The sequence below is a fragment of the Epinephelus fuscoguttatus genome, linkage group LG12, assembly GCF_011397635.1.
Source record: "Epinephelus fuscoguttatus linkage group LG12, E.fuscoguttatus.final_Chr_v1".
Lineage (NCBI taxonomy): Eukaryota > Metazoa > Chordata > Actinopteri > Perciformes > Serranidae > Epinephelus > Epinephelus fuscoguttatus.
In genome coordinates, this window is record NC_064763.1 from 35,807,287 (window position 1) to 35,824,591 (window position 17,305).

At 40.3% G+C, this 17,305-nt stretch overlaps 1 protein-coding gene across 1 annotated transcript; it reads right to left on the minus strand.

Annotated features, from left to right (window-relative positions):
• Positions 1–12: 12 nt before the first annotated feature.
• LOC125897753 (solute carrier family 22 member 5-like) lies at positions 13–12,150 on the minus strand. The gene is made up of 10 exons (XM_049591093.1): positions 11,671–12,150; positions 11,288–11,391; positions 10,619–10,773; positions 10,337–10,508; positions 7,782–7,908; positions 5,455–5,552; positions 3,362–3,576; positions 2,960–3,142; positions 2,369–2,504; positions 13–449 (listed from the first exon to the last, which is right to left on the minus strand). Exons 1-10 carry the CDS (start codon positions 12,064–12,066, stop codon positions 368–370), a joined length of 1,668 nt encoding a protein of 555 aa, XP_049447050.1. The 5' UTR covers positions 12,067–12,150; the 3' UTR covers positions 13–367.
• Positions 12,151–17,305: the final 5,155 nt, after the last annotated feature.

The window sequence follows — 17,305 nt, forward strand, 5'->3', positions numbered from 1 at the left end:
TACTTGCTCTGATTTTTTTTTTATTTTTTATTTTTTTATTTTTGTTAAGTACACTATTTTCATTGTTTTCCAGTGAACAGCATCATGTGAGTACGGTAACAACTGCATTGGTGTTGAGCATGTACACTATAATGCATAGTGGATTGTTACAGTTTCCATACTACAGTATTTTGATGCTGTCACAGGGAAAAACATTATTTTCTCCATATTTTGTGGAGATATTTTCGGACACACAACTTATTGTTTGAATAAATGTTTCTTGGTCCTGTTGAAGTCACATACAATAACAGTGCTTTTAGTTAAATCCAACAAGTGCCCATGATGTCGAGTCATTCGCCCCAAGCTGTATATCAGTGCCGCTCCTTGTTCAAAGAACTGGAGACTTTCTTTCAGCAGCATTTTCCTTTTCTTCGGTGTGTGTGAGTGTATAAGGCGTCTTCTGACAGCACCTACAGTAAAAATAAAAGGTGATACAATTACAGTATGATTGAAATTCAGAACAGTGACATCCAGGCCTGTTTTAGACCTAGGTAGGTGAACAAGGCAGTTGGCAGCGCCATCAGCTGGGCCAAAAAGAGGAGGGAGAGCACTTTATATAAAATTCCATAAAAAGTAGATGTCTTAAACACAAAGAGTGCGATATATGTTGTAAATGCATTTCAGTGTGCTCTACATATTGAGTTAAATATTCATGCTCATGCCATGAACTTTTGTCTAACTTAATTCTGTATTTTTTTACTAAGACTGAGGATTAATAGTGCTATAGTTGTAACTATAATGTCTGTTTAAAGGAACAGTTTGACATATTTGGCGAATATAGCTTCATGATGGAAAGTTGGAACTTTCAGGGAGGGAGTAAATAAGTATATTTCCCAATATGTCAAAGTCTTTCTCCGTGTTCAGTTGGTTATACTGTGTTGTTTGCCTTCATCTGTTTACATATAATTGTAGCTGCTGAAAGAAATGTCCCTTGTGAGAGAAAGCATGAGCACGGGACAGATGAGAACATATCTTAGAGAGTACAGTGTTTGAACTGCCAGAAGTTACTCATTGAGCAGCTTAATCTTTTTACAGTCAGTTAACTGGACTGTAAATCTATCAAAGGGCAGATGTTTTTGTGCATTCATGTGAACAGTGAACAAGTTAATTGTCTTAAATTAGACAACTGTTTGAGCAGTGTTGGGGATAACACGTTACAAGAGTACCATGTTACAGTAAGCAGTAACAAAGTAATTTAAGATGTTACTGATAGGATTTCTGATAATACTACATTTCCTATGTCACGTAAAGCGTTACCACCCGACATTTAGTGTTTTGTTTTTTTGTTTTGTTTTTAAATTCATCAGCGCTGCACCACTTCCGCCACAAACAAAAAATATCCTTCAAAGGTTTTTGTGTCATTAAACGCAGTATTATAAAATTAGGCCTGTGACTGGCACATCTGAGTGATGCCTACATCTGCAACATATCCCATTCAAGTTTCTGTGTCTAAAGTCTGCTTGAAAGCATCGGAGGTAAAGTGTTTTTTGTTTTTTTTTCCTTGTTGACACATCTGGGTGATGCCGCTGAATGTGCATATGCATGGTGGATGTGTTTCCATTGACATACTGTATAACGACAAATTAGGGCAGACACTCCCTCCCCCTTCATATACACAACTGTCTCCGGTGCTGTTGTGGCTGGCTGGCACATTGGGAACGCGGGTTTTCCAGCTCCACCGTTTCATTTTATGCTCATCATAGTGATTGACTTGCACGCTAATCCACTTCTTGTGCTATACTCAGCATATGTCAGTTGTGTTTCATATGACAGGCCTACAAATACTGATCCCTGTCTCATGATTTATCAGACTCTGATCCTTTTTGCCTCCCCGTCCCTGTGTTCAAGGGTATTGGTTTGTTTAAAAATGTCCAGGCTATTTAACTGTTCTATGTCATCATTCAGACTGGTACAGTGGTTAGCATTGTTGCCTCACAGCCAGACGGTTCCTGCTTCAAACCTGAGGTGGGGGATTCGAGCCTCAGGGTATAGGAGCCCCTCTGTGCAGTGTTTGCATGTCCTCCCTGTGTCAGCGTGGGTTTCCTCCAGGTACTCCAGCTTCCTCCCACAGTCCAAAGACATGCAGGTTAATTGGTGACTCTTAAATTGTCCGTAGGTGTGAATGTGAGCGTGAATGGTTGTCTGTCTCTATGTGTCAGCCCTGTGATAGTCTGGCGACCTGTCCAGGGTGTACCCTGCCTCTCGCCCAGTGTCAGCAGGGATAGGCTCCACAAACTAAGAACTTTACAAAAATATAAACAATGACCAATCTGAATCTATAATAACACAGCTCTCTGGGAGACTTCATCACAGGGAGGCATTGTCTTACCCCGGGAAGTGTTGCATGTGACTGATGGTGTCAGGCAGAGGCATTCCATAGCTCTCAGGCAGCAGGAGACTCAGCAACCCTGACAGAGCCGTAATGCTTCCCATGAGGATGTAAGGCAGTGAAACAGAATAGCTTCCTGTGGCAACACATCAAAGGAGGAGACAGTGAAATACAACCCCTGGCCAGAGCAGTTAAAAACAAAAAGACAAAAGATGGAGAGACTTCGATGTGGCTGCATCAGTAGTTTAAATCCGATCCACTAAATCTTAAAGGAAACTTCTAAATTTAAACTGAAAGCTTTGGGTTTTACAGCAGGCTGCTCTATCTGATCTGAGTGCTAATCAAGCCTGCTTTTATGTTTTTGTTCCAGTGGCTTTTGTTCTTGTTGTGTTTCTGTAGAGGCACCAGCTTCTTGTTTCTAACAGTGTCAGGGGGAAGCCAGTTGCCAGTTGGGGAAAGAAACAGGCTTCCATCCACTTCCACACATGTGACAATAGAGTGTCAATTCAGATACACAGCCCTTTTCACCTAGCAAGTGTGTGACAGGACATGGAGTCACTGCAGTGTAAGCAGAGGTAAGAGCATCCTTACTTAAGTAAACAAAGTATGGGGCAATGATGCTGCCTATTCTGGAGGCCATGGAGCAGGTACCCACAGCCGTATTCCTCACTACGGTTGGGTAGAGTTCGGCTGTGTACGCGTACACTATAGCAAATGCCGTCGTCACTGCGAACTTCCCCATCATCTCCAGTGCTACAGCGAGAGAATTCAGGTCTAGAGGGGATATAGAATTAAATTGTTAGAGGTTGATAAGATGAATACTGAGATTCTCCTCTTAAGGTAAAGGGTATATCTGCATATCTATGCTTGCATGTGCACAAGTCAACAGAATTTTGCATCTGAACAGCTGTATAATGATATCATGACCTTACATAAAAGAATAAACAAGAGAATGGCAGAAATCAAGGCTGCATCGCCCACTGGGTGTCATACTTGCTGGTGTGAGCTGTATGAAGAGTAGAAACAGTCCTCCCATGAAGAGGGTTGAGAAAAGACTCAGTCGTCTGGAACACCAGCGAAACATAACCCATGACAAAATGTAGGCAGGCACCTCTACCACAGCCGACAGGAAACAGTTGAAGTACGCGTTGCCGTGAAGGTTCGCCGTGTTCAGGGAGAGAGCAAAATAAGCAATGGTCAAGGTGTTCCTGTGGGGATAATCATTAAGCATTAATATCAATCTAAACTCAGAATTTCCAAGATCAAAATCATAAATTTACTAGAAAAAAACAGGATTTTCTCTGTGGTTATAAAGTCACAAATCTGTGAGAAAACACTTTGCAAGGCATAGTCAACCTCATCACACATTATGCTCCTGGTAAACAGGGAATCCCAGCAAACATTTAGACATTTATGACCATTGTTTGAACGTCCAATCAAGAGGTCCTGGTACCAACATCCAGAACTTACCTGTCCATCAGCTCGACATCAATCCCCAAATTCCTAGCTATGTTAACATTAACATGAATGAGCCTATTTGATTATTCTGCCATAGTTTATGTACACAGTGTGCATTCGGCAGTCTTACACATCCTAAAAACTTAAAGTAATATGTCAGCTATATCTAGAAATGATAAATCATTATTGACTCACACAAGACACAAACTCCTGGGTGAAAGTCCTATGCCTGAACCATTCATTTATTACTATTCCTCCATACGCGGACTTTGTCGCTCTTTATACTATGTCACCTGAATTCCTGGCATAAAGCCCTGAATTTGATTCTGTGCTATAATCACAGGTACTTCCTTATTGCTAAATCCAATTGCAAAGAATCATTTGATTGGATCATCAACTGCAGGTGTAATACATAAAAAGTGGCGACATCTGTGGTGTGATTATTTTTTTCCTACAAAAAAAAAATTGTGACTTAAATCTGTTTAATCTCTAATCTAATTTCTGATTTTTTTTCCTCACAGCATTATCACTTTATAATCTTTTACTCAAAGGTTTTTTTCTTGTTAATTTTCCACTTAATCTCCGAGAACAATAAAATTGTAAATTAATGGGAAAAAAACCCTAATCTCAGAAATTCTGATGTTTTGTCAGAATACTAACTCCCTCCCCCAGCGCCATATTTCTTTTATATATATATATCTTTTTCTACCAGGTAAACAGCTCTAAAAAGAAAAAAGAAAGAAGAAAGAAAAACAATATATACCAACTGCCTAGTACTAAATGGCAGAGAAAGTTAGCCCCTTGCAGTGGAACACAGTGAAGAATTAAGCATCTGAGGAGCCAGATATTTCCCCGAGGAGTTAGTAGAGAGCAAAACAGAGCTAAAAGCAGTGGGTACATTTGACTTGAACTCATCAGGTGGCCTCTAAATAAATGCATATGTTGCTAAATAATTGCTAAACATGTGAATTAGCTTGAAAGGTGACAGCATGTCATTGTTGTGTTTACAGCTTCTTTCTGCTTGTTTTGTAAGATTGAGAAATGTGACAGCATATATAAATGACAGCTGCAACAACTGCTTTCTGTCTGGTTCTGTCCGAAAGCATCAGTTTTTTTAATGAGTGAAAACCTTGAGTTGTGATGACAGACATTGGATCAGGACAACATTAAGCTTTTGCATCCTGATTTGTTTTTTGGAAAATCCTTAAACTGTAGAAATGTATATGCAGCTTGGAGTTTATCCACCTGCTATGATTAGCTCCTGACTTTTCCCCTGTACAACTAATCTAAACTAACTTTTTCTCAATCAAAAAATTCAAACTGTATCTGATTCAGTGAGGAGGTGAGCACAAGAAGAACACATGCATACTGTGCAGTTACATAAAACCTGATCTGGATCTTAGTTGCAGGCTTCACAGCACCTGACAGGTCATTATTTGTTGTTAGTGAAATGGGCTGACATGTGGTTGAGGTGATGCATGAACAGGCTGAAACTGCGTGCGCACGTATGTGTGTTTGTACCAGCGTGTGTTCAGTCTACGTCTACACGTGTGTACTTCGGTGTGTGTATTGTGCATGCAGGGTCACTGTACTGAATGTGGAGGTCAGGTGGGACAGCAGGGACTCACCAGACCAGCCACAGCGTGACAGAGATCCAGCGGATGTTTCGGGAACGAAGCAGGTCACAGATGTTGTGGGCCTTCCTCTTCTCACATTGAAGTTCAACCTGTGGGGCGGCGGAGCCCGTGGAACAACAAACACTTAGCAAGCAGAACCATCAGTCTAGAAATAATTTCATTAGAGAGACGCTTGTGAATGCATGGCCACTTGCTGAGGGAACACATGTACGTGCACGTGTACACACATATAGGACCCCAACATCAGGATCAGGATTAAAGGAGGCAAAAGTTCAGTTTGACAAAAACTGAGGGGGGCAGAAATTCTTGTAGTAATTAGAAACAGAGGAACACTGAGTTCACTGGTTTATTTTTACAATTTAAAATGTCTTGCTTGGTATCTACCTTTGGTCACAGTTCCTAAAAAATGATATTTGTATGCATAGTACTTAACAAATTGTCTAAAATTGCCCTCAGAGGATATATGATTTTCAGATTTTTTAAAATTTCAAATATCGTTATCAGTATTTATACATTTTATACATTATACATTTTCTCTTCATCCCATCCGCATTTTCAGTCCTTTGTCAGTGCTGCTACTGTTAGCAGTGTTATCATATTGTCTTTGTAAAAAATTCATGCATTAATGTGCCTGCTTCACATTCAAGCAGATTTTTGAAATTTTGTATTGGAATAGTACATTCCTAAAGTTTCAATACTCATTATTTCCACACAACATACATGAGCAAATGATTGCAAAATTAAAGCTGCTGGTGAACTAAAACTGTAGCTTTATAAAATCTACACAAACAGCAATATGGCTATGATTACAGCACACACAAGCTTGGTGTTATAAATCAATCAATCAATCAAACTTTATTTGTATAGCACTTTTCATACATTAAAAATGCAGCACAAAGTGCTTCACAGAATAAAAACATACAACAAATATATTACATACATAATGCTCATCCACACTGAGAGGTGCCACAGCCTACGGCCACATGGAGCGCCGCCACAGCGACCACCCCGACCCAGATAGACTAGGGTGGACTCCACACAAGGTGCAGAGCCTCCCAGTCCTCCAGACCTGAGGGATCTCCAGGACGACGTCCCCGCGGGCAGACCAGGTACACCTCTCAGTGTGGAGGCCCCCCATGAGGAAACACTGGAGCTAAAAACTAAAAGACTAAAAGGCAATATAATGAGATAAAACAAGTATGAGATAAAATAATAATAAATAAATAAATAAATGAAGATTTAGAAACTTAATAATAATAAAATGCATAAAGATTAAAAAATAAATGAGTCATTTAACCACAGTGGTGTTTTCTAGAGGGAGTTTTCCTTCCATCATAAAAAAAGCCTGTCTTGCGGTTGAAGGCTGAATACTTCAGTAAATTACTGTTGTTAGTAATAGAGGGTAAATGCTGGCAAAGCCTTTGTCAGCTGCCATCCAGACTAGTGTTCACTCGTGAACCGTAAATGATTACACCACACTGAGCAATGAACCCTAAAATGTGCTCGAGACCTTAAAAACATGACAAGAGAAAGCTGATCAGCAAGAAACCCAGTATTAGCAGGGAAGACTGGTGTGAACTGGTTAATGGCTTCAGTGTAAGAATTACAGGTGCAAAGAAGTCTTGTGTTTTCTTTAAAAGCATACCAAATCATTGTTGTTTGCTACTGTCTTGAATTTAATTCTGACTATTCTAGTATAAAATATTATTTGAAATGAATGCACAATTAATGTTATATTTCCTACAATTCTAACAATTTTAATGATCGCTCTTCCTCAGCCTGTCAACACAGCTAAATAAACCTGAACTTGTAAGTACACACATTTACATTATCAACACTACATTACCCAGTGTCTGTACTAAAAACTTGCTTTTGCTCATTTTGTCTAGATGTGTGTTGAGCTCTGTTTGTATTGTCATTAGCCTGAAAGCTGAAAGATCTGCTCAGCCAGAAATCATCTTTAAGCAACTGCGGTCAGACCCAAATTCAAAAAATGGCAAGGAACTTTAGCTCTTAAGTCATATTCAAAAGAAATAATGACAAAGAGGGGGATATTTTCCTCCCTAAAAATATGTTCAAGTAATAATATGTAATGTTTTTTATAGAGTAAAATACAAATAATCCCATGATGAACTATATTCTGAGAAACAGTCACTGGAAGCTATATGAAAAGAACAATTTAATCCCCTCCTTTCCCCAATAACTTCAACAACCTGTGTATTAACTACCTTATACAGCTATATCTGATTACTACAGGAGTCAGGAAATCCCAGGACCTTGGTGTTAATTCACTTACATGTGCCACTTTTTTATCTCACCTGCAAAGGACTAAAGATGACCGGCGGAGGCTCGATTTTGTTCCTCTTAGCAGCATCTCTCATTATGGCCTCAGCCTCTTCTACTCTTCCCTGAGACAGCAGCCACCGAGGAGACTCTGGGATGTACCTGCCTCATTACACGAGGAGGAAGAGAGAGAGAAACCAATGTTCAGTCCCCTGGAAAAGAGCAAAGGTACTTTTCTTTTTCACTCTATTTTGAGTCCCCGAGTGCTGAAATGAGTGCCTCCATAAAGACCTACATAATACTACCTGTAAAGCCTTCATAGATTTGTAGAGGCTGATGCCGTTGTGTTTATCAGCCTGGCAAGACATAGTATATTTATTTATGTGGGAAAAAAATGTACAGATTATACTACAACATGCAACTGTATAAATTGTACATATTTTTAATAATTTAAAAGTGGTGAAAAATGTCCATTACAAGTTTCCAGTGGTACATTTTTAAGTATTTTGTTTGACCACTGGTCCAAAGCCCCAAAAATATTCACTTCACTATCAAAGAAGACCTGAAAATATTATTATTTAAGAAGCTGTGATCACTGAATTTTGCTTAAAATATTATTAAACCAACACTTTTCAAAACAGAATCTGATAAACTGATTCTGTCTTTCAACTATCTGATTAAATGACTTACTGTTTGAGCTCTATAAAAGTCCATCTTTATAGTTATATTGCAGGACTGATACCGATTGATTGATTGACCAGCTAGAAACCAGGAACATGCACAAGGACTTGCTAAAATTGAGCACCAGCCCATTTACCATCTTTGGCAAAGTTGCCCCGCGAGGAAATTCAATAATAGAACTACAATAGGTCCACATTTATTTGAGTTAGACCAAAAAACAAACAAAAAAAACAGCGTGACAGAACGTGACATAAAGCGCTGCCCTATGTCCTTGATCATGTGACTCTGTTGTTGCCAACTGTTAAGGGCTCCAGAGGGCTGAGTCTTAATTTGTGGAAATGATGACAAATGACAAATGGTATAACCAATGGGATACCATGTGAATAAAAATCTCCACATACACTTCCGAACAACATGCAGCTTGTTACATAATGCTGACAACGTCACATGAAACAATCTTAGCTGGCTAGCTAACTGGCTAATATATAGGCATTAGACTACATGCATAAGAAAGACGGCAAAAGAAGAAAGAGATGAGGAAGGCAGCTAACTGAAGCCAATTTTACTAGGGACGCACCGAAATGAAAGTTTGTGGCCGAAGCCGAAGCCGAAGCCAAATAAAATTAAACGCTTGGCCGAATACAGAGTACCAAATACCAAGTACTGTTGTTTAGTTTTTCATTAGTTTTTGCAGATGAACCCCCTCCAGATTAGTGTTGTCACGGTACCAAAATTGGGACCCACGGTACGATACCAGTGAAAATATCATGGTTCTGAGTAGTATCACTATACCACAGCAAAAATGAGGCAGATGTGCATACCTGCTTGCCGCCACGGTTCGGCTGTCCAGGTACTACTGGGCAGTCATGACGCCAAGAAGAGGACATTATTAGAGCCGGACTTCTCGGTCGCCGGTAAGCCTTATCTTGCACCACGGAGCACTATGGCCACCGTATTTGACAGGAATACGTATTCCTGTCCGTGTCTGTGACCCCCGTTCAACCCACAACCGGCGGGATTTGCCTTTCGTTTCTGCTGCTGGTTGAAATCTGTACTCACATAGTGTGCTGAATGATTTACTTTGCTTGCACAAAACTATTTTTAGTCACAAATGCGAGTGCAGTGACGGACGGAGTAAAATATTAGCACACTGCCGACATTTTACTCCGTCCGTCACCGCACGCTGTTTGATTGCTTCATCAAAACACGCCGCTATTATTCAGCCTTGCTTTTCACTTATTCCACCGAATACCAAATGTGTGTTTTTTGCAATATTCGGCCGAATATATTCAATTACCAAATATTCGGTGCATCCCTAAATTTTGCATAGTGGCCAAACATGGAATTACAACATCCAGGTCCACCACATGATGCCATGGGGCCCAAAGAGACATTTTCCTAGACTTAAATTGGGAAGTGGACGTCTGTAAGTCAGTGGACATTTCTTTGAGTGTCAAACCCCTGCAACATGACTCATTTCACTATCAGGATTTGATCACTCCGATAACATTTCAAAAGTCTAGAAGAGCCAAAAGATTTAATTGTTTAATCCCCATTCAAGTTAGCTGGTTGGCTATAGAAAGTCTCCAATGCGCTTTCTCTATAGGCCCCATAATGCGGAAGATCTGGGTATTTTCATACTGTGAGAATCAAGTTTTTTTGGCATCATGCATTCATAGGAATGAACGGGGCCCCACCTCCAACACTGTATCCAGTATTCTTTATACATCCATTCAGTTTCTCAGAAACACTTTTTTACATTAGAGCAACAGCCCCTAAAAATGCCTGTGCACGTCCCTGCCTGAATCTAAAGCATTGCAAAGACAGAATTAATGTTATGCAAACAGTTGACATCATAGACAACCAAATATGTAACCAGACGCACACGAGCAAACACACACCTACCTACCACCAGAGAGGCACATAGAGGAAGCCAGGCAGGGTGAGGCCGAGGAGAAGCATCCTCCAGTCTCTGATGAAGTAGGCAAACAGCGGCAGCAGCATGTAGCCCACAGCAAAGAAAAGACACACACCCGCGGTGGAGAAAATGGTCCGAACATGTGGGCCCAATATCTCCGTCCCTTAGCACAAGAGAAATGGGAGGGGTTCAAAACACAAGGGATGAATGAATTATTGTGAACAAGTGACTTAATACATCTGAGAATCAACAAGTAGCAGTGAACAAAAGTACCTAGCACAAACGCAGCCACATAATTGGAGATTTGTCCCAACCCGACTACAAAGTATATGGCACAGAACATGGCCCAGGATGGAGAGAAGACCTGGATGAATGTGAACACTGTCTGGACCGCCATGGTGACAAACAACACCATTTTTCTCCCATACCTGAAAACGATTTTTGGAAATAGGACACATAAAGTAAGCATGCTGCGTCGATGGAAAGGTCGACCAACCTAACCTAACACATCGTTTGGTTTACCCATTTCAAGCAGCAGCTCACTGTGCACTACCTGCCCAGCACCAGACAGCGTTAGCGACTAGTTGGTGAAAGAAGTGGAACATTTAGGTCTACAACATGGCTGCCGTGCTGGAAATCCTTAAACATTTTATGCTGCTGACACTTCACATGTTGCATCTCTTTCTCCATTTAGGACGCAGTCAGACTAACTACCTAAAGGTGTGAAACTGAGCTTTAAATTGTACTTTGACATCCACTAAAAGCTAGAAAAAAAGAAAAAAAATCATGTTATTTTGAATTAAAATAAAATTTATTAGAATTAATTGACAGTGCAAAACCTGTTGCTATGTTGAGGTCTGAAAGAGGACATGGAGTTGAAGGTCACAGAGGGCATTTGTGTACAGATTACCACATGCATGGCCTTAATCTTTTGTCCATGACCTGTCAGAGAGCTGTCCTGAAATGAACGAGCCAGTGAGAACACCACAGAAGAAGAGAGAAGAAGTCAGCGGTTTCTTCCACCTGTCATCACACACCAGGTCCCACTGTGAAAACACACACACACACACACACACACACACACACACACACACACACACACACACAGACATGCAGTATGTAGAACAGAGTAGATCAAGTACAGTACACAAAAAGTGTCACATCCAAAACAATATAGATAGATAGATAGATAGATAGATAGATAGATAGATAGATAGATCCCAGTCATTTCACCAGCATTATAGCAATATAATTTCCTTGTCCCTGATCACAGAAGCAGCTGCAGCCTCCTCTCACATCAGGAGCGGTGCAGTTAGGCTACAAACCTCCGAAATGATGGTAGAAATGTACACGCTCTGATCATAGTCCCATCCATCCAAACAGCTTTCTGTTTGCACATTAGTCAGGTTAACATCAACGCCTGGCAGCAAGCCCCTGTCCGAGAATCTCAGCACATCTATAAGCTTGTATCTGGAGCACTTGCTGGGCACCGGCGCGCCGCTGTGGCTCTCCTCCAGCGGGATGCTGCTGTTCCTCCATGCAGCGGTGAGGTTGATGTGCGCGGGAATCAGGCAGCGGTGCGGCGGCGTGTCGGCGACGAACACGACGGACATGCCGGTGAAGCCGTTCGGGATGATGCTCAGACAGAGGAGATAAAACACCTGCTGCTGGAAACGTCCCCATTCCCCGAGGAAGGCTGTTGCAGCTTCATAGTCGTGCATGTTGTTTTTTTTGGTTGATGCACGGTGCGGGTGCAAAGTTAAAGCAGACAGGGATGGAGGACTTTGGAGTGGGCTTTTCAAAAGCACTGGTTTTGTTTCGGCTACTAAACCATCCCACCCACCACCCGCTGTATTCATTTTTGGCTGCACTTTTCCTAAATTAACCTTGATGATTAATTGGCATGTCATTATAGTTCAGTAAAGATCAGCACCACAGAAAAATAGGCCTACAGTTTCAACTTTGAGCATCCAGAAACACATGATTTCCATGTATTTCATACTATTATAAGGCCCATAAAATAAATATAGGGTGCTTATCATTGTATTGGTCAAACAAACAGTGACTCAGTGTAAAACTGCACTTTTGTCAGCTTTACTTAAAAGCTATTGACACAGTTGGTTGGCACTCAGAAAGATCCTTATTCTAGAAAGAAAGGACTTTTTAACCCGTAGATACACAAGTGGCTCAAAAATGACCTGGTGATGTCTTTTTCTTGCAGTATCTTTTATCTTTTAAATTTTTTTTATTACAACAAAATTACACACAACAGCAACAGAATTTTTTTTTGTGTGTGTGTGTGGTGTGCACATATGTGTGGGTGGGTGTCAGTTCCTCCAAACACGGTCACTTACCTGCAAGAAAATAAAGAGACATTACATTTTTCTGTGTATTTTTTTTTTCCAATTCTTTCAAAAAGATGTTTAAAATTATAAAAAATGAAAAGAAAAAAAATTCAAACATGAACTAAAATATAATACAAATGATTTTTCATAACCAAATTGACAAAAATGGCAAATAAACACATTGATTCTAATACAGATCATTTTTTGACCCACTTATGGAAGAGTGTAGGATCTAATCACTCATGCATCTAAGGGTTAAAAAATAAAATAACCTCACATAAATCAGAACTGTGCCGATGTTGTTAAAGTGTTAAATGATGAAAATATGTAGCTGGAAGCTGTTGGTTTTTAATGAATTATCTACAGACAGTAGGCATATTGAGGATCATTTTGAGCAACCGTCACTTCTGTGTTCCATTGGCACATTGTTTGTGTTGTTACTTATTAAAGACTCAATAAAATTTGCCTTCCCTAGGATAATGAAGTATCAGCATTTGTGGGTTTGATTATAGTCTCAAAATGGCCAATAAGAGAAGAACGTTCTTCTGAGACCTGTCAGACTATTCTTGCTCTGAAAAACGAAGGCTATCCCATGCAAGAAATTACCAAGACACTGAAGATCTCATACAATGGTGTGTAGTGCTCGCTTCATGGAACAGCACAAACACGCTCTAACCAGAATAGTAAGAGAAGTGAAAGGGCCTTGTGGACATCTGAGCAAGAGGACAACGACAGAGTTTTTAGTTTGAGGAACAGACACCTCACAGATCCCCAACTCGTAGCTTCATTAAATGGCACCCACAAAACACCGGCCTCAGCAACAGCAGTGTATAGAGGCCACTCCAGGAATGCAGGTCTTTTAGGCAGAGAAGCAAAGAAAAGTCGTATCTGAGATTGGCCAATAAAAGGAAACGATTATAGTAGGTGGAAGAACATAGACAAGATGGAGGAAGATAAAAGAAAGTGTTAAGGAAAGATGTAAGTTTGAGGTGTTCGGATCACAAAGAACATTTGTGGGAATCAGAACGAATGAAAATATGTTGGAGGAGTTTATGATGACATCTGTCAAGCATGGTGGAGGGAATGTGGCGGTCTGGGGATGCTTTGGTGCTGCTAAAGTTGGAGATCAGAGCAGGGTTAAAGAATTTTGATTGAGGAAGGATATCACTCTGTTTTGCAATGCCATGCCATACCTTGCGGACGATGCTTGATTTGAGCCAGTCACACAAAATGAAACCAGTGAGTGGCATCATGTTTTAAAGAACCAGCTGATCCAGGGAGCCGAATCAAAGAGCATGTATCAAAACACAATTGACTGAGTTGGAAAGTCCGTCATGATGCAGTGGAGGGAGAGGGAGTGGGCAGACACGAGCTCTCTGCCTACACTACCAGGAACTTGTGAGGATTTCCTCATTACCTACTTTGAACCTACCTCATAAGAGTTAGATGTGAATTGGGCAAAAAGCATTTTAAAAGATCCTTCACATATTCTATATTCAGAATATGAAGTACTTCCCCCCAGGAGACGTTACAGAGCTAGTAGATACAAAAGCAACCGCTACAAACTCTCCTTCCTTCCAACATCCATTTCTCTCCTAAACAAACAACCTGCACAACCATAAGAGGGTTTTGTAAAGTGCTCTTGTTGGGGGCTTAGCGCCCTCTGCACTTCTGACTTGTGTATTTTTATATTGGTTTTATTTTATTCTTTTAATTACCATTGATCTTCCTCAGCGGTTTTATTTATTATTTATTGCATTTGATTGATTTTAGCGCTTTTATATTGTTACACTGGGGCTTTTATGCCATATTATTCTTCAGTGCCTTTTTGTACGGTATCTGTCAGAACGACTGTCCCTGAACGATTGTGGTGTTGCTATTCTTGTCCTTCCTATTGTCTTTCTATGTTGTCTGTGCACCATGATTGTAGCCTGAATGTGGCATTTGGAGTCCAAGACAAATTTCCCCCTGGGGACAATAAAGTTTATATTGATTGATTGACGTACTTTGTACCATTTTATCTCTGTATTCTGACCTTGGAACAAAGATAATACATGACAGTTGTCAGCACAAAAAACTGTGTTTGTTATTTTGTTACAACTCCTTAAAGGTCTCCTCTCTTCCTTCCCAGAATAGCAGACACTTTTGTTTATCTGTCCAGTGCCTCTCTATCCCACACACTGGCCGGAGGGGGGGGGGGGGTGCTTGGTTTGGCTTTTAACATTAACATTCTCATTTTACAGCTAAACAGTACACCAAGATACTGTATGTCTCTGACAACATTGGAGACGAGGAATATTTAATCAGCGCTGCCTTGTTTGACAGTTTGATTGCAGTTAATGTGCAGTGACTGACACGATTGACAGCTGTATTAGAGACTCCTCTGCTCTGATAGGTTGTTTTTGTTCAGCTACAGTGGATTCTTGCCAATACGATTAGAAGCACAGACTGTCTGTCTCATGTAATACTGTGTGGCTATAGTGACATTTTCAGATGACAAAGATATTTTTTTAAAAGTTACCAACTACAGCTTTAAAGGTCAGGTGTGTAGGATTTAGAGGCATCTAGTGGTGAGGTTGTAGATTGCAACTAACTGAAACATGTCTCATGTGCCAAGTCTGTAGGAAAGCTCAGGTGGCCAATGGTAAAATGCAAAAACGCGACATAGTGGAGTGTCTTCATGGAAGAGGACTGTAGATTTATTATAATACGTAGACACCAGATGCTATCATGACACCTATTCATTAGGAGCCGGGCAGCCTAAGCTGCCAGGACCCTGTTGTTATCCTGCATGTTCTTCTTCTTCTTTCTTCTTCTTCTGAGGAAATCCTACTTCTCACGCACGAAAAATCACCAAACTTTGCACAAAGGTCCAGTCCCATGCCAGATTGCCTCAGTGCAAGAACAGGCCAATAGTCCTGATGGTGGCGCTACAGCAAGCCTCTAAAGTTCAAAATTTTGAAAATTCACAACAAATCAACCATATGTGCTACAGATTTGCAACTTTCATCAAACTGTAGCCCCAATACTGAAGAAAATTTTGTACATTTAAACCTATTGCAAATTATGAAGTCCATCATGCTGGTTTTTTTTTTCAAAAACTGTAAAACTTCTTAAACCTATCTCCTCCCACAATTTTTGCTCAATTGACACCAAACTTGCTACAGAGCATCTTCAGACTGTCGTACACAAATGATCCACACAGATTTTTGATTTATCGAAAATTGAGCCTACAGTGCATCAAAATGTTTGACTGTAAACGGTATTGTAAACATATACTGGCAAATTCTTGCTAAATACATTTTCAATGTGGCATGTGGCATCAAAATGGTAATTTTAAACATCAGTTTTTCACTTATGGAGCCAATAAATCATTGTTAAAAACAAATTACCAACATCTCCATGCTGTCTAGATGCAATTTGTGTATTTTCGGATTTTTTGTCTTAATAACTGAATTTTTGACAGCTGTTTGAAATCTACCTTTAGTGCGAGCAACATGGTATCTGAGTGCGAGCACACAGTTTGAGCAGAAACAGAGTAGATCCAAGTGCAAGCAAAGGCTATTTGAGTGCGAGGGCAGGGTTTTTGAATGTGAAATCAATAAATAATACTCTCAAACTGATAGACCACTCTCTTGAATAAAGATAAGGATAAAGCTCCATACAATACCATGAGTGGCCACTGGGAAAAATTGGCTGCAAGGCTGAGCAGCATTCCTGGGAGCCTGCAGAGGACCCGCTTTGTAGAGACATGTAGGCTACAGCTGCAGAAACACAAAGCCCCTACAAACCGCAGCCACTACTAGTCCAAGACAAACCTACCACCACAATGGTTATCTGAACCCTTCTTAAATGCAACATTGTCGTGAACAAATAGTTCCCATAAATCCTACACACTGGACCTTTATTTAGCGAGCTGAAGAGTTACTGGTAGGCACCTCTGTTGGACAGAGCCAGGCCAGCTGTTTCCAGTCTTTGTGCTAAGCTGAGCTAATCAGCTGCTGCCTGTAGCCTTTATTTAACTTCATATGATAAGTGTATTGTACAAAATGTAGAAGTGTTCATTTAACAGCTGGCAGTAGAAGAACAAAAAACACTTGCAATGATTTTGAACTTGAACCTAAGAGAGAGTTTCAGTAAAAGGCCTATGCTCTTTACTGCAACTGATCAGTTATGTTCCAGTAAACATTTATATTTAAGTTGCAGGTAAATTGTTGTTGCTATCATGTGATGAATCAAAAAACCAAGACTCAGTTATGTCTCAGCCCTTCTGGGAACAGTTAACTGTGTTGATATGTTGATCTTTATGGGTCTAGCAGTGGCACAAACCCTTGTCTGCTCAGCATACAACCACATGCTCCAATGCACCGTTCAAACCATACCCTCACCAGCTGACTCAAATGAATCTTGTATCTTGTAATGAAATAACAATGCTTTAAAATATTACATTTTTAGTAAGAGACAAAAAGTACAATAATTTCCCCCATCCCCCGACAACAAACAGAAAACAAGAACAATGGCAGACAGAAACTTCTCATGTTTAGATACCGAATATGTGCTGACGGCATTCATGTGCTCCTCTAACATGTCATGTGCAGACAAGATGTTCTCACCC